At 60.7% G+C, this 16,351-nt stretch overlaps 1 protein-coding gene across 1 annotated transcript; it reads right to left on the bottom strand.

Moving 5' to 3' along the window:
- Positions 1–2,733: 2,733 nt before the first annotated feature.
- LOC106020701 (maestro heat-like repeat-containing protein family member 2B) lies at positions 2,734–14,908 on the bottom strand. The gene is made up of 39 exons (XM_072036778.1): positions 14,737–14,908; positions 14,237–14,359; positions 13,979–14,147; positions 13,660–13,758; positions 13,144–13,298; positions 12,822–12,965; positions 12,604–12,702; positions 12,251–12,320; positions 12,028–12,141; positions 11,706–11,779; positions 11,364–11,483; positions 11,085–11,177; positions 10,777–10,930; positions 10,598–10,638; positions 10,302–10,440; positions 9,939–9,991; positions 9,718–9,828; positions 9,427–9,546; positions 9,157–9,264; positions 8,585–8,743; positions 8,266–8,388; positions 7,980–8,059; positions 7,749–7,848; positions 7,541–7,636; positions 7,123–7,227; positions 6,889–7,012; positions 6,609–6,742; positions 6,197–6,349; positions 5,883–6,037; positions 5,481–5,622; positions 5,094–5,284; positions 4,812–4,949; positions 4,521–4,632; positions 4,243–4,389; positions 3,762–3,944; positions 3,442–3,597; positions 3,215–3,337; positions 3,013–3,106; positions 2,734–2,863 (listed from the first exon to the last, which is right to left on the bottom strand). The coding sequence occupies exons 1-39, from the start codon at positions 14,893–14,895 to the stop codon at positions 2,754–2,756; spliced, it is 4,770 nt and encodes a 1,589-aa protein (XP_071892879.1). The 5' UTR covers positions 14,896–14,908; the 3' UTR covers positions 2,734–2,753.
- Positions 14,909–16,351: the final 1,443 nt, after the last annotated feature.

Genomic DNA, 16,351 nt, shown 5'->3' with positions numbered 1-16,351 from the left:
TGTCAGCTGTCTCTTTCACGTGGTTCTGAAAACATCCCCCAACACATTTTGATTGCTACCTAAGAAAAAGGGCTGGCATATTTCAAACGCACCTGTATTTGCATGGTATTTTACCAGGTGTGCTTAGCTGGTGTGGCAAAAAGTACCCCTGCAGTGTGGAGAAAGTCGTCTTGTGTTTTCCCTTTCCTTGTTGATGAAAGCTTTTTCTAGCTGGGAGAGGACATTTTGGCACTGTTTGTTTTCTCACTGTTTCCCTCCTAACAGTTTTATTAATAAAACAAAATTGGCGAAGATCCTTGGCAGGTTTATGAATGCTGTCACTTGACAGTAAAAGCCATGCGATACGGATTTGTTTTGCATGGTATCTTGTGATTTGCTTTGTCTGTGGCTTTAGTCAGTGGTAATTGATTTGATATTAATACTGATTAGTAAAAATAACAGTATGTTCCTAACACCTGAGCATGGAGAAAGATATCAGCGTGGATAATTTCTATATGTGTGCAGAGGGATTTGCTGTGGCCAGCAGAATATAAAGCAAGAAAGGGGCTTCTTGGCCGTAACATGCTCATAGGGCAACCCCTGGGGTCTAAAGCCAGCAATATTTTCTGCCTGGAACAACTATTCTGTTCCAGGAACAGAACAGGACACCCAGATGATATGGCTCCAGCCATGGCAGAGAGGCAACCAGGCTCCGCAGAGCCCAGACACCCGTATCATTTCACCTCATCTCAGCTGCTGGGCACTCTGAGAGCAGTTGCAGCATTGCTTGATGTACGGGGCCCCTTCCCCATCAGTGCTGCAAGGAGTAAGTTGCATTTTCTGGGTTTTACCCCGTCTCTCTTTTTTTTTTTTTTTTTCTGGTTGGCTCTCAAGAAGTCCAGGGAGCTCTTCAGTGGCTCCAGAGATGAAGCATCTTTGTTTTTTCCAGTACCTCTAAGTGGTAATGCTCTGATCCAGCTGTGTTCTGCCTGAGACTTTTTAAAAAGCAGTAACACAATATGAATAAAAGGTTTTCATTAGCAGCGCCAGATGATGCCCACTTCTCTCAGACAGACCATGCTTCCCTCCCAGGGTGGCTGTCACACAGGCTGCTGTTACCTCTGCATTTGGGCTTTGCTGTGCACTCACAACTGGGAGTCTGCAGTACAAGCACAAAAGAAGTAACTTCTGCTGTTGTAGACTCGATGGGCTTGGTTTGCAGGTGTGTCTGAGGGAAAAAAAATTAAAAAATTAAAATAAAATAAAAATGGAGGTGATTGGCATCTCCTGGACTTGCTTCATTAGATTACCAGGGGAGGTGCACCACTAGACTTTCTGTTCACAACCAGAGGATTGGTGGGAGATGTGGTGGTTGGGAGCTGTCTTGGGCAGAGTGACCACGAAATGGTCAAGTTCACTATTCTTGGTAAAGTAAGGAGAGGGATCAGTAAAACTACTATCTGGGACTGTTGCAGGCCAGCTGTTCAGGACACAGGTTGGCAGAGTCTCTTGGGAGGAAGTCCTGAAGGGCAGAGGAGTCCACTCTTTAAGAAGGAAATAGTAAAGGCTTAGGAACAGACCATCACTGCAAGCAAACATGAGCCGTGCAGGTGGCAGCTGCGCGGCGAGGCCCGGCCCCTGTGTCACGACGGTCGGTCTTCATCTTGGTGCTGTGCTCGCACGTGGTGTGAACGCTGACCGGCTGCGTTGTGCGTGTCATTAGCTGCCTGCAGGGAATTACAGCTGGGGCTTGTCCAAACAGCCTGGGCAACTCGATGGCTGTCAGAGCTGAAATGTGAATGCCCCAGCTGCCCCAGCTGTGCACTGCTCTAAAGGCTGAAACCCACAGGACTCTGCCTGCATTGCTGAGCCTGAAAACCAGCCAAACAAGGCTCATTTTGAGCCCCCCAGAGACAGCTGATGACTTCATCTCCACATTGGGCCCCCAAACCAGTGCACAGAGACTGGTGTTGAGCTACAGCGTGCAACATTTCACCTCTGTTTTCCTGCCCCAGCCCAGTTTCCCCAGCTGCCTTCCCAGCCGCCTTCAGCTGCCCCCGTTTTGCTTTTCTTTCTGCCCCAGGCCGTGTTTGTGTAGTCCGTAGGTTCGTGCCCGCGCCAATAGGCACACCGAGTCAGAATCCACACGAAGGCCCTTTAATTCAATAAGGAATCCTATAACTCTGCAGAGTCAGGTGCTTGGCGATCTTTCTCAAAGCAAGCACGCCTCTGACTCCAATCACCATAATCTGTACGCAGCAAACTTGTGAAAACCCTCTCTTTGGTTACTTTTGATTGGCTATCTTAGCTCACCTAAGCTATCTCCACTGAGTTTGCTCATGACAAAGGAGCAGCGGTGGAGGGAGGGACACCAAATCCCACATTAACATATGTTAATGCCCCTTTACGAGCAAAAGGTAACTCTAGTCAGAAAACCAGTCTGGAGCTGGCTTTCTCCTTCTTCTTTTGACCCTTTTATCCCTTACCTTCCTTGCTTCTGCTAGCTCAAGGCTACCTGTCTCTTTCTTTCGGCTGAAAGACTACACAAGCTACAGGCCTCCCAATTTTCTTCAAGGTTTTCTTGTTTCTCCCAGCCTTGTGACTACATTTGGACATGGATGGGGGGGATCAGAGTACTGGTGCTTTGGCCATGACCCTCCCCATCCCACCAGTGCTGAGAGGCTTGCACAGGCAGCGCTGCCCGGCCCCAGCTCCCACCAACACCACCCTGGGAAGGACCTGGTCTGCACCCGCTGTGCTCTCTGGACTTTTATTCAGGCCTCTACAAGCTCGGGGATGTCTTCTGTGTCCCCCGAGAGATCTTCTGCATGCTCTGGGATGTCTTCAGCATGCGTTGTGCTCTCTTGGTGCTCCACGCTGGCTTCTGTAGTGTGGGGAAGAAGAGGCAGTGTCAAGATATGGCCCCTGGCCGTGCCCTCCTGGGCACCGTAGGGAAGGCGGCTGGGGCAGCGCTTGGCAGCCCTTGGGCCGCCCCGGTGGGAGCGGAGCAGAGAGCTCGGTCCCGGCTCTCACCAAGGACGTGGAGAGTGGCATCTGTGAAGCGCGTCTCCTGTGGTGACTCCTGCTGGTGCTTCAGTTTCTTCAGCAGCTCGGGAGCAGCTGTCTCCTGGGGGAGAGCAGGGAGGTGTGAATTCTGCTTGGGCCACAGAGGCCTCGTTGCCGAGCCCTCCGACTCCCATGGCCCCAGCATCCCCCCGGGACAGGGCTCACTCACCAGGTAAGATTCCACATTGCGCTGCAGCTCTGCCCCACTGCACCTGAAGGAATTCATGACGACCCCCTGCAGCCCATTTGGCTCAACAAAAGGAGCACAGCTGTAGAGGGCTGTCTTGCAAGCCTGGAAAAGAGCATTGTGCTTGGTCATTCCTTCTCCTATGCCCGGGAGGCAGCTCCTCAGGGAGCCTTTCTGTGGGATTGCAAAGAAGCTCAGGGGGTCCTTACGGTGGATACTGCACAGCTGGGGTCCTGGAGGTGCAGGAAGAGTCTGCCCAACGTCTGCTCCACTTCTGCTCTGAAGAACGTGGTGAGATCGCCCTTGGCGCCAGCAGCCAGGGCCGCGTAGAGATGGAAGGCCGCAAAACGAAGCTCCTTTTGCTCCTGCAACCCAGAAAGCCATCTGTGAGCTGGGTTATGAAGGTACCTCCTCCCAGCCTGCTGGCCCCAGCAGCTGGTTGCCTGCAGGAGCACCTCCACGCAGCACAGGCAGGCCCCCGCCCACCCCACGCCCCTCGGACAAGTGGCAGAAAAGTAGGTTCACTCACGGCATCGAAGAACTTCCTGGTGGAGCGGGCGATGCTTTTGAAGGCCTTGCCCGAGCCCTTCGCCGTCTGCTTTGCAAATATTTCTTCCAGGGCCAACATGCTCTCCGCAGCCACCCCAGGACAGTCCACCTTCTCCATTTCACGCCCCAGTGCTTTCACGATCTTCCTCTTGTGCCTTCGAAACTGCAAAGCCAAAGATATGCACAAGCTGCTCGCGGCTGCTGCCCGCAATGCCCACCCTTTCTCCCCACTGCTGTTTCGCAAGGGGGTGCAGCTGCGGCACAACCCCGTGACGAACGGCACTGGCACGTTTGGCAAGAGGTTTCCCCGCAGGCTGCGTGCTGAGCTTGGAGAGCAGCCTGGCTGTTGGGAAGCCCCCATCTGCCTGTGCTGCTCTGCCCCAGGCTCCCCAGCTGCCCTGCAGCCCTGCCCGGCTCTCTGCTGGGGGGCTGCAGCCAGAGCAGAGGGAAGTGCACCTCACCTTCTTGGGCAAGCCACTGACAGCACTGCCCAGGCCTCTCGCTGCCATCTGCTTCACAGCACGGCTCGGACTCTTCAGCTTCTCCAGGAAGACCCACACCAGGGGCTTCAGGAGATGCTTCCCCTCAGCTGGCGGGTCCTTCACCACCTACAAGACAGCCAAAGCTCTGTCAGTGCCGAGAAGGGACCTGGGCCGGTCTCTTCCATGAAGAGACACCCCAAGCAGCAGTTTCTTTGGAAAAGCCCTCTGAGCCCGCCCTTCCCCACGCGCCGCCTTACCTCTGCGAATAAAGCCAGCGCCGTGAGTTGCAGGTTTTGCGAGGGGGAGTGCAGCCACAGCATGAAGCTGTTTATCAGCAAACGTGAGACGAGCTGGGCATGGAGCAGCACTCTGCACAGAGAGCACAAGCAGGTGACGTGGTCAGGTGGGAAGGCCCCGGGCCGCGGCCCGAAACGTCCCCTGCTGCGGTGCAGGCGCTGCCCTGCCTCCCAGGAGAGCTCCCCAGGCACATGGGAAGGGTCCTGCGGCTGCTTCCCGGGGGGAGGTGAGATGCAGCACTGGGCTCTCACCTGGTCAGGAGCTGCACGGCGTTGCAGTGCCACTGAGGCACGTCCAGGGACGGCCACACTCGATGATTCCAGAGCACCCGCTGCCACCTCTCGTCCAGGAGTCTTCCCAGCACTTGTTCCAGAGCAGCGCTGTAGGGTCTGGCGAACGAAAACCCACAGAAAACCCTCAGAAATTTCCACACCTGGGAAACAGGGCAGCCCTTTGGCTCCCTCAGCATCACGAACAAATGTGCCTGGCTGGGGAACTGAAGCCCCCCGTTCTCTGCCCCTGCTGCTCCTTACCCGCACACCAGCTCCTCTTCTTCCGTTTCCTTGAAGATTTCTGCCGGAAGACTCAGGGGGGGAAACAGCACCAGTGTTCCCAGTTCAATGCTGACCCGCTTCAGGAGGGCGAAAAAGAGGCAAAGAAGCACGTCCCGGGTTTCCCTCGTGGTCAGCAGAGCAGACATCACCTCACAGATGGCACAGAGGAGCTGCAGGAAAATGTGAGCCAAAACAACCTGTTAAACACCGCCTTTCCCACCAGCCCGGTGGTGCCCCTGTCCCCCTGGGGGACTCTTCCTGCCTGCAAGTCTCACACCTTGGGGTGACCCCCAACTCCCTCACCCTGCTGAGCTAAGTGAGAAAGCAGGTGGGAAGCTGTAGAGATGCTCCTGCCGACGAGCATACCTTGAAAGGATCCAGCGGTTGAGCAGCAACCGTGAGCCGACACCTGGCTTCAGATGCCTCGTTCAGTCTCCAAATTAAGTGATACAGCACCTTAGGCCCGAGGTCGCTGCTGCCCAGGCTCCTCCAGAGCTGCACCACGTCTCTGCAAGCAAACAGACGTTCACCTGTGAGCCCTGTCCTCTGGGACCCCTGGTGCCCTCCCTCCCCAGAGGCCAAACGCTCTCCTCGCCAGCAGCAGGGCACACGATGCCTGCTTCCCCAGAGACATGAGCGCCCGATCTCGCAGAGCTCAGGCTTCTGGGGGAGGAATGGGACCTGCTGCTTCCCTGGATCCCCCCACTGCAGGCAAGCCGTGGGGTTGCTGTTTGGTGGCCACGGAGGGGCAAGGGGGAGCGCACATACCTCTCTGAGGGCGATTCTGTCTGGAGGAGGGTGTCCACCACAGCCTGGCTGCGGAAGCCGGCCAGGAGACAGAGTGCCTTGAAGAAGAGGTCCTTGAGGGGGCTCTGCTGCACGGTGCGCCTGGCCTCCCACAGGATCTTCATGAATTCAGGCACCTGCAAGGAAAGGGGCGAGAGGGAACACTTCAGCGTATCCTTTGCCTGTGCGGTCCCCTCAGCCCCGCGCTCGGGCTGCGTTTCTTCAGTCCACACGAGGCGCAGCACGACAGCCAGCAGAGAAACGTCAAGGCCGAGGGGAACAAGTGTCTCCCGTACCTCTGGGTATATTTCGTTTCCGCGTGTCTCCAGGAATGCGATCAGCCAGTCGCCAGCTGCTCGTGCACGCTCCTGGTTAGTGCACGAGAAGGTCTTCGTGATGGAGTCCATGAAGCTCCTGGCCTGTCCCTGGGGGAGGTACTGGCAAACATCCTGGAGAGAGAGGAGAGACTGTCACGGCTCTGCTCCAGCTCTTTCGGACAGAAAGGAGACGCGAGGGGCCTCTGAGCTCCGCAGCTCACTGGTCATTGAGAGGGCACTCGGGGCACACTCCTCTGTGCACACGCTGTTTTTCGTACTTCCTGCAGCGGAGAGGCTTAGAACCATCTCCTCTCGTCTTGTTTCCCTGCGTGCAAAACACACCTCCTGACAAAGGCACTGGGACCCCACCCCACTCTCTGGAGCCAGTTACCTTCGCTATTTCGGCACGGTCCTCACGCAGAGGCCCGTCCTCCACGGTGTCCAGCCTCTCACACAGATCCCTGATGCCCTGATGCAAGTGGGGCACTTGGAGCACCACTCTCCGAGCCCTCGCCAGGCCACAAGCTGTGAGAGAAGGGAGTCCTGGTTAGGGGAACTGAATCTCTGGGCCCAGACACGCACAGAGGGGGATGGGGAGCAGTGGCCTCGCTGGGCAGGGAAGGAAGAGAAGATGGGGCTGCTGGGGGCCAGGAAGAACCCGCTTTCCTCACCTTGGATCCGGAGAAGGCAGCTGAGGCAGGCCCCTGCCCTCCGCCGGGACGCGGCCTGGGAGTCGCTCAGCAGAGGCCCCAGCACACCGAGCAAGGAGCCGAAGCCCGAGCAGGCGAGTTCCCTCTGTGGGGGCGAGAGGCAGGAGGAAGGTCGCAGGCAGCCCAGTGCCTGCTCGCCTCCCCGGGCCGTGGCCAGCAGGGAGAGGGAATGGGGCACGCGGGGCTCGTACTCACCGAGCACTTGAAGACCTCTTCGTAAGTGCCCAGCAGCTGGGCGCAGAGCTGCAGGGCCCTCCCTTGCTGCCACGCGTTCCTTGAGGTGAGTTGGTGCAGCAAGACCTGGGGTGGAGCAGACGTGTCTCGTGACGGGCGTCCTTCTTTCTCCCCCCGCCACCCCTCTCTGCCTCCCTCCCTCCTCTCCTGGCCCCTGCCCTGGGGCTCCGCGTGGCCCCAGCCCCGCCAAGCACCGGCACTGCCACCCCCCTGCCCTCCCCCAGGAGCCGTTTCCCCACCGGCATCTCCCTGTGCCAGCCTGGCTCTTGGCTCTGCCTCCCGCGGGGCCCGTTCCTTTGCCTGCCCTGGCATCGCAGCAGGGAACGGATCCCCCTCGGAGCATCCCCGAAGGCCCCAGCTCTGCCCCACGGCTACTCACCGAGACCATGTCCGCGAAGGCGCGGGAGGTGCCTTCCGCTTGGAGGAAGGCTGACATCAGCTGGCCCAGAGCTTCCTCACACGACGCTTGCAGAGGCTGAAAGCGGGAAAGGAGGACTGAGGTTCAGCACCGCGGCAGCTGCCAGAGCACAGGGAGCGCTGAGGTGCGATCCCGACGGAGAGGTGTGCAGGGAAGGGCTGGCAGGTACCTGCAGCTCTGTGTCCGCAGGAGGGCACGACAGGACTCTCCAGCAGCACACGGCCACCTGGGAGCACCTCTTCTCCCAGTCCACGCGAGGCTCCAGCTTGCTGGATGCAGAAAAAGGGGGAGAAAACAGTAAAACAGTGAGGGGCTTTACCAGCCGTCTCCAGAGTGGCCCAAACGCCAGCTGGGTTTGAGCCCCAGAGCCGGCCCCCCCAGCCTGGGGCACAGAGCTCACCTCAACTGCTCCAGCAGCCGAAGCACCTTGAGATGCACTCGGGACACAGGGCTGTCGCAGCCATCCTCCCTCATCAGGTCCTGCAAGGCCCAGAGAGACGCACTCAGGGTGGGCAGGGGCACGGAGGGGCCCGCACCAGCCCCTTCATCCCCACGGCCACCACGGAGCCACCGAGTGCCAGCGCCCCAGGGCCCAGCAGCTGGGGACGAGGAGCTGGGGGGTGGCCGCTGGAGACCTCCGGGAAAAGCTGCCTCCCCTGCGGGCAGCCCCAGCTCCAGGCACTCACCAGCAGGACGTTCAGCACCTCCGGCTTCCTGCAGAGCCTGAATCTCTGCTTGGTGTCCACAACCTGGATGGCACGGGTGACCTCCTGGATACTGTTCACCAGGGCGAGCTTGTGCTGCAGCTCCTGAGACCGGAGAGAGAAAAACACCAGTTGAACTGCTTGGAGAGCTGGGAGAGGAGCACGGGCGAGGGCTTCTTCGGGGCTGGGGCTGGACGTTCAGGACAAAGCACGCAGGGGACGCTCAGAAAGAGGCCGTCCATCTCGGCACGTGGGGGCACCCAGCCCTCCCTGCTCCTTCCTCTGTGCCCCACGCCCCTACCTTTGTTCTGCAGGCATGGAAGAGCTCCAGGATGTTGGCCAGGATGCATTTCTCCACGCAGTCCAGCAGTTCTGCCTTGGGCGCACGCAGTGCAATCTTGCCATAGGTAAGCATGACTGCAGCCCGTGTGGCCTGAAGTCTCCGCTCCCTGTCCGGCAGCTGTGTTGACAAAGATGCCCCGAGATGTCAGTCCGATGCCCTGCTGTGCCCCGGGCCGCCGCCAATTTGTGGGGCTGGGGAGCGGGGCTGTGAGGGAGCTGTCTGGCTCGGCTGTGCAGGGCCGTGGAAAAGCATCTGAAGGAGTTTGTCCCGGTCCTGCCCTGAGGCGAGCAGCCCGTGCCCGTCAGGGGTGTGCTGGCCGTGGAAGGCTTGCCCGTGGCCCCCAGGCTAGGGGCAGAGCCAGCCACAGCTCACAGGGCTCCTGGCCCTCAGCTTTCTGCAGGGGGCAGGCGTCTTAGGTAGCTCTGCCGGGAGGGACAAGTGCAACGTGGGTGCCACGACTCGGCCACCACCGTTCGGGAAGTGAAAAGAGGGCAAGAGAAGGCCGAACACTCAAAGCCTGCAGCCATTACCCTTTGCCGTCTGCCGAATTTGATGAGCGCCTTGCGGACCATGCTCATTGCATCCAGGGCCACGTAGAAGTGGCGCTCAGCAGCGTAGGAGACCACGGAAGCTATTCCCTGCAATGACGGAGAAATGGGAGTGAGCTCTGGCACGCGTACGACGGCAAGGCAGGACATTGCCCGAGGGAAACGGCAGCTCCCAGGAAATGGAAAAGGTCCGGAGCAGGGACATGGGGACACTGGGCAGAGCGGGGGCAGGAGAGGGAGAGGAACCTTCACCTGTTTGTCACACGGCCTGGTGGCATCCGTTTCTTTCAAGTATTTCAGCAGCTGCCCTTGGACGTGGGTGAGCCGCCGACAAGAGGCCAGCACCGTGCCGAGAGCCCGGTACAGGAACTCCTGCAAGAGAAGAGCCCGAGCCCGAGCCGTGGTAGCGGAGGGAAGCACCTTTGGGGCGAGGGCAGGGGGAGCGGTGCCGACAGCCCGCACGGGAACGCGCTCCTTCAGCCCCAGCCCCGGAGCCGGGTGCCCCGGGCTGTGCTGCCAGGAGGGCGCAGGCAGGGAACAAACCTTGTCCTCCTCGCTGCTGGAGGAGCTGCTCAGCTGCTGGCTCAGCTCCCGGCTCAGGCACACGATCCATGGCTGGTCCTCCTGCATCTCCTCCGCTGACTCCGTCAGGAACTGGGGGGGAACACGACAGGAGGCCAATGTTGTCTCGCCCTTTGCCCGGGCCTTGCACAGGAGCGGCGGGGGCACAACTGCCCGCAGCCTCACCCCCGGGGATGCTGTACCTTAAGCAGATAGCACTGCCACTCTTCGGAGTCCAGGGAGCCCTCTGGATGCTCTGCAAAGCAAGAGGAAGCAAAATCCCTCGCTGTCACTTGAGCCAGCACCAGGGAAGAGTTCCGCGCTCTCCTTCCCTGGGAGCCCAGACCCCCACAAGTCCCAGGCTTGACAGGGCCTCAGACTGCCTGCACCACAGCTCTTGCCAGGCTGCAGACCCCAGGGGCAAGCCGATCCCAGCAGATCCCAGCCTCCACGCTGGCTGCCCGGAAGGGGGACGGCAGCGGTTCCCCTCCGCCGTGCTGGGAGGGAGGCTCTTTTCCTGCCCCCTCCAGCTCTCCTGAGCCCGGCGCTCCACACTAGCACCTTACCTTCCAGGTACTGCAGCATGCGGGGGATGCGCATGGGCCACAGGTCCCTCAGGGATCTGTGGATCCTGCTCTGCAGGGCCTGCAGCAGCTGTAGGGCAGCGGCCCCGCATTCTCCGCACCCAGCAGAAGCCGCCACCACCTAGGTGAGGACAGAGAGAGACGGGCTCACTCCTTCCGCCGGGGACGCGGCTTCTCCCACCAGGGAGCTCGACTCCAAAAAGCAAAAGCAGCCCTGCCCCAGCACCTCCCCCTGCCCCTGGCCAGAAAAGCTCTTTCCCCGCGGCCCCGCTACTCACCAGCAGCTGAACCAGGAGCGCCTGTGGCGTGGGCGTCTTGTCTGCAAGGAGGAAGAAAGGCAGGGTGAGCCCCTGAGCACCTCGCCCCCAGCCCCTCGCACCTTCGACGCCCCCATGCAGCTGGGAGGGAGCCCCTGGCCGAGCCCGGCACACGTTGCTGGGGCACTTTCTGCTCTCACCTTGCCCCTGGGCAGCATCAGGCTTCTCGCTGTCCTCTTGCCCTTCTGTTTGCTTCTGTCTCTCGATCACGGCTTGGAGACAGCGGGACAGCGGGAGCAGCAGGCCGCAGTACTGGGCCGGCACCATGTACTGCAGGAGCCGTGGCCACAAGAGCTGCAGAGGAAGAGGAGGCAGTTTGGCACGTCAGCATGCCCATCGCGGCTCGGAGAGGGAAAGGACGGCTTTCCCCAAAAGGGGCAGGCGAGGGCTGGCCAAAACACCCTGCAGGTGCACAGCGGCTGCAGCAGCGGGGAGCAGGACCACTTACTTGGGTCATGCCTCCAACGGAGACATCCAGAGACTCCAGGACATCTATGCACTGGGCCCGAAGGTCTCTTTCTTCTTGGAGGTCTTCTACTGCCTGCAAGACAGCGTTGGGAAACCCCCCGTTACTCCCAGCTCCTGCCTCAGGAGGCTCTGTGGAGGAGGAGGATGGCCAGGCCCCACGTCCCAGCCCCAGCTCGGGAGCAGCGAGCGCTGCACTGAGGGAGCTCTCGGCACAGCCTGGGCACGGGACCGAGCCGCGGGTGTCCCGCTCTGTCCTTACCAGTCTGTCCGAGGCCCGCCTGAACTCGACAAAGATGTGCGCCACCGCTTCCCACGCCAAGCAGCTCGGGATGCTGACGCTGAGCAGGTCCCTGATGAAACCCAGGAGCGCGCTCCTCACCTGCCAAGGGGACGCTGTGGTTACGGTCTGCCCCGCCAGCAGCCACAGGGAAGCCACCTTCGCCTGGGGCAGCCCCCGCAGCCCATGGAGAGGCACCGAGCGCGCAGGAGAAGCCTTCGCTGCCTGGGCTCGGGGCTCGGCTTTGTACAGCTCCACAACCTGCCGGCTCGGGGGGCTTGCCCTGCCCCACTGCTCTCGCTGTTCCTTCCCAAATGAGCTCACCTGGGTGCTGGCCTCAATGAACAAGGGCTGCACGGCCTCTACCATTAGGGGCAGCTTCTCTCTCACTGCAGGCTCTACAAGAGACACAGAGAGGTCCGCGTTCAGGCAGGGCTCAGATGGCAGAAGGGATCCCTCGAAGCTCCCAGGCTTCTCACGCACAAGCGGGACAGCACGGCAGGGCTGGGCTCTGACTGCAGGGGAAGCACTGGCGTCCCAGAAGGACTTTGTTTCTGCAGCTACTACTGCCTTGCCGGGCCTGAAAGCTCCGACAGCAGATAGCTTCAGCCCCCCGACTGCCCCAGGCCTGGCCTGTGGTACTGACCGTCAGTGCGTGCCACAGCTCCCAGCAGAGTCAGCGCTGTCCTGCGGGTGCCCTCGTCCTCGCTGCTCAGGTGGGACAGCAGGAACATGATTGTCTCCTCCGGGCAGATTCGAGCTGCGGGCAGGACACCACGTTTTGCGTGAATAGTCAGCAAAACCCCACGGCTGAGGTTCACAAGGAAGTTGCGAGCACGCGACGGGCATCGTCCCCTTCCCTCCCTTACCTTGAAGCACAATGCACTGCCTCAGTTCTTCTTTGTGGCCTGCGCTGTGCTGCCTGGCCTCCTCCACAATCTGTAGGAAAAAGGTCCATTTTAGAGACCGATCGCAGGCAGAGCAGCCATCAGAGGCTGCCTTTTGGGTCCCGGCACTCCAGAGGCCTCCTGCCAGGTGGCTGAGGGGGAAACGGCTGAAGGAACTGAGCTGCCCCTCGGGCCAGGATCGGGGTGCTCACAGCCTCGAGGCAGCTCCAGGAAGGTCCTGGTGGAAGGACGCCCTGCCCTGCCCTGCCCGCCCCGTCTGTGGCAATGCGGCCTGCAGGACCTGGGCCAGCGGCACAGGCACGGGCTCCCTTTACCTGGTGGTGCACAGCAGCAGCGATGGCGATGGCACGGAGCTTGTCCTGGGGGATGACAGCGTGAAGTTCCTCCAAGGTCGTCAGGAAATAACAGAGGCTCTACAAGAGAAGGGAGAGGACGAGCGGGTTAAAGGCACGTGGGAAGGAAGAAACCCAGCACGCCTGTGGCATGGGGAAGCCCTGCCCACAGCTGCACCAGACCCCGCGCAACGCCTCACCTCTATCACCCGGCAAGTCTCCTGGAGCTCCTGGTACCGCTGCAGGTGCCGGAAGACCTGCTTCCACACGTTGTCCTGGTGCTGTGCATCACGGAGGACGACGGCCATCATAGCAGCCACTGCTCCCAAGACGGCCTGCTTGTCCTGCAGAGGGAAGAGAGGCGAGATGCTCTGAGGGCTGTGCAGCACTCGGCGTCCCCCAGCACATGCCTGCCTTGCCCACAGGGGGCTTTCCCTTTCCCTTCTCTCCAGAGGAGAGACATCTCTGGCTCTCTCCAGAGGACAGCAAGCGTTCCCCTGCCAAAGGGCCAGCAGCTCTCACCTCCTCCTCCTCGTCACGGCCCAGCCAGTTTCCCACCGCGTGGCAGAACAGGTCGTACACCTGCTCGCAGAGCTGCGCCTCCCCGATGCGAGGGAAGGGGCACTGCTCCCAGGCATTGAAGTAAGCGTTGATCGCCCTCGACCACTGCTCCAGCACTGCACCACAAGAAAGGAGCTCGTCAAAGCCGGCAACAGGCAGCGTGCCCAGCTCCCTCGCCCACGCCCGCGTGGAGCAGTCCCTGGCTCGCCAGGCTTCGGCTCGGGACCGGCAAGTGCTGTGCTCCAGGCATCTGGACTAAACTACGGTGCCCCTTCTCCCCTCCTGCCCACTGCACCTCAGCCTCCTTCTCTACCTCCTCCTCCTCCTCCTCCTCCTCGCAGGCCTCTTCCCCTCCAGCACTTAGCATTGCAGCCCCCGCCCTGCCCTTCCCAAATTTGCCCCCCAGCGCAGGACCACGCCGCCATCCGATCGGAGCGAGGCAGCGAGAGCCCGCCCGGCCCCTTCCCCTCTACTCACCACTGCAGATGGCGCGCAGGATCCGGCTGCTCTCCACGTGGCTCAGCACGGCGTGCAGAGCAGCGAGCGTCATTTGGGCGAAGGGGATGCACCGCAGGGCTGCAGAGAGAGGACGGGCAGAGGGACAGAGGGAGCCACGGTCAGCCAGAGCCAGAGCAGCACCGCGGGCAGGAGGGCTGGGGAGAAATCCCAGCTCCGGGCGAGGAGGTGCCACAAGCCCACAGCCCGCCGGCCCAAAATAGCCTTCAGGGAGGGGCAGGGGCCCTGCTCCTGGCCGTCACGGACCATCTCCCAGAGCACGAGGCCAAAGGGGCCATACCATAGCTGCTGGCCAGTTTGCTCAAGGTGCTGAGCACAAACTCCTGGCATGCTCCTCCCCTCATGCTCTTCAGGTGGCCCTGGAGCTCGGACATCACAAACTCGAAGTGGGAACGAGCCAGAGCCACCAGGACGTCACCAGCAGCTGCTGTCACTTCGGTCATCGCGCCCTGAAAAAGAGCCACAGCTGAAATGCTGCCCAGGAGAAAGCTGGGGAGAGGCGGGCTGCTCCGTTCGTCCTCCTAGAGAACAAGCTCACCTGGGCTGCCTTCATGTCTCCAGACACCTCTGCGAGCACTCGGTTGACAACGCCGCTCCGCAGACGGGTGTCATCTCCTTGCAAGACGTGCTCGAGGCGGCGGTAAGTCTCCGCTCGCTCACCCTAGGGAGAGACCACGACACCTCTTGCTTTGCCCTTATTCCCGGGCAGCTGCGAGCTGCTGCCCCTCACTCTGGAGAGCCCACAGGCAGCACCAGCGCGTCCTGTCCCAGCTTGCGTCCAGCTACACCAAGGAGCCGAGGGAGCAGCAGCCCTGGGAAGCGACCGAGCACCAGGCGCCAGCCTGGGACCACGGTGCAGGGCTAGGACAAGGACGGAGGCTTGGGCAGCTCCAGGCTGAGCTGCTGCGTGAAAGGAGGCGGCGCAGCAGCGTCAGCCCAGCAGCAGGACACCGGAGGGGCCAGCAGGCAAGACCCCTGCGTTGAGGGTGGAGGGGAGCCCTCAACCCCCCACGGCACAGCAGGATGTGCGCAGCTCACCTCTCTGTCTTGCAGCTTCTTCAACAAGGAAGTCACGACGGCGGCAGAGGTGGCAAGAGTCTCAGACCCCGTCTCTCTGCCACCGTTCCTGTGACGTCTTCGTCTAGTCCTGATCCCTACACAAGCAAAGGAAGATGGAAGGAAACAACCAGTTTGCATCAGCTTGGCTGGCTGTGGGGATTCGCACCAGGTGGGGCAGGCATCCTCCCAGCACCAAGAGCACAGGCTAGGGACCCATCTCTGGTGGTGCTGGGAACTCATGGGGATGCAGCCCCCGGCCTCCCACTGCCCCTTACCAAAACATCCTCTCAGCCTCTCCATCACAGCAGGATCACCCCAGAATCTCTCTCCGGGTCCTCCTCCTGTGGCCGCCGAGAGGCAATGGGCCACCTGCCCTCACCGCAGCACTTATAAGGCACCCAGCCATTGTGACCTCGCTGAGGGGCCTCGCGCCTCACAGAGGGTTGCCACAGATACGGGGACACGTCACAGGGCAGGGCCGGAGGTGGCAGCGCTGCTCCCCTCCGTGCCTTTGCCTGATTGTCTCCAAAGAAAGAAGTTTCTGTGCACCATGAGACAGTGTTTGTCTGGAAAAAGGTCCGGAGCAGGGCTGGGACGAGCCCCTGCCCCAAGGGCACAGAGGGTCTCTCACATGGAGACCCGTCCTCCATGGTCTCCAGCCTCTCACACAGCTCCTTGAAGTCAGGCACTTGGAGCACCACTCTCCCAGTCCTCGTCAGGCCACAAGCTGTGAGAGAAGGGAGTCCTGGTTAGGGGAACTGAATCTCTGCACCCAGACACGCACAGAGGGGGATGGGGAGCAAAGGCCAGGGCCCTCCCAACCCTCCCGTGGCACGATGCCACCAGCCCGGCTCCGTGACTGACACATCCCGGGCCGCAAAGAGCCCTCCTTCCTTCCCTTGGAGCTGTTTTGGGGCAGTGGGGCCACAGGCAGCAGCCACAGGCCTCCGCTCCCAGCTGCTGCGTCCCCAGGTCCTCCCCACAAATTCCTCAGCGCAGACAGCACAGATGCTGCTCACTGAGGAGGGGGCAGGAGCTCACTTCCAGCTGATTTCAGCTGGAGAAGCAGGCTATTCTTCTGAAGGCCTCACCCAAGCCATTCGCCATCAGCTTTCCAAGTATTTCTGCCAGCGCCAACATGCTCTCCGCAGCCACCTCTGGATAGTTCACCTTCTCCATTTCACGCCCCAGTGCTTCCATGGTCTGCCTCATGTGCCTTCGAAACTGCGAAGCCAAAGATGCGCACAAGCTGCTCGCGGCTGCTGCCCGCAATGCCCACTCTTTCTCTCCACTTCTGTTTCGCAAGGGGGTGCAGCTGCGGCACAACCCCGTGACGAATGGCACTGGCACGTTTGGCAGGAGGTTTCCCCACAGGCTGCGTGCTGAGCTTGGAGAGCAGGCTGGCCATAGGGAAGCCCCCACTGAGGAAAAGGCTGAGGTGCTTAATGCCTTCTTTGCCTCAGTCTTCAGCGACAAGACCAGTGGTTCTCTTGGGTACCCAGCCCTCTGACTTTGTGGCAGGGGATGGGGAGCAGAATGTGGCCCTCATAATCCACAAGGAAATGGTTGGCGACCTGCTACGGCACTTAGATGT

Source organism: Anas platyrhynchos, chromosome 4 (assembly GCF_047663525.1).
Source record: "Anas platyrhynchos isolate ZD024472 breed Pekin duck chromosome 4, IASCAAS_PekinDuck_T2T, whole genome shotgun sequence".
NCBI classification, from domain to species: domain Eukaryota; kingdom Metazoa; phylum Chordata; class Aves; order Anseriformes; family Anatidae; genus Anas; species Anas platyrhynchos.
The sequence above is the reverse complement of the archived record's forward strand: the minus strand, read 5'-3'. Positions and strand labels throughout refer to the sequence as shown.

Coding starts and splice junctions, on each gene's coding strand:
- LOC106020701 (XM_072036778.1), bottom strand. CDS start 14,895: ATGCAAACTGGTTGTTTCCTTCCATCTTCCTTTGCTTGTGTAGGGATC. Junction 11,780..12,027: donor AGCTGTGGCACGCACTGACG/GTCAGTACCACA, acceptor TGTCTCTTGTAG/AGCCTGCAGTGAGAGAGAAG. Junction 8,060..8,265: donor AGGTGCTGAACGTCCTGCTG/GTGAGTGCCTGG, acceptor TGGGCCTTGCAG/GACCTGATGAGGGAGGATGG.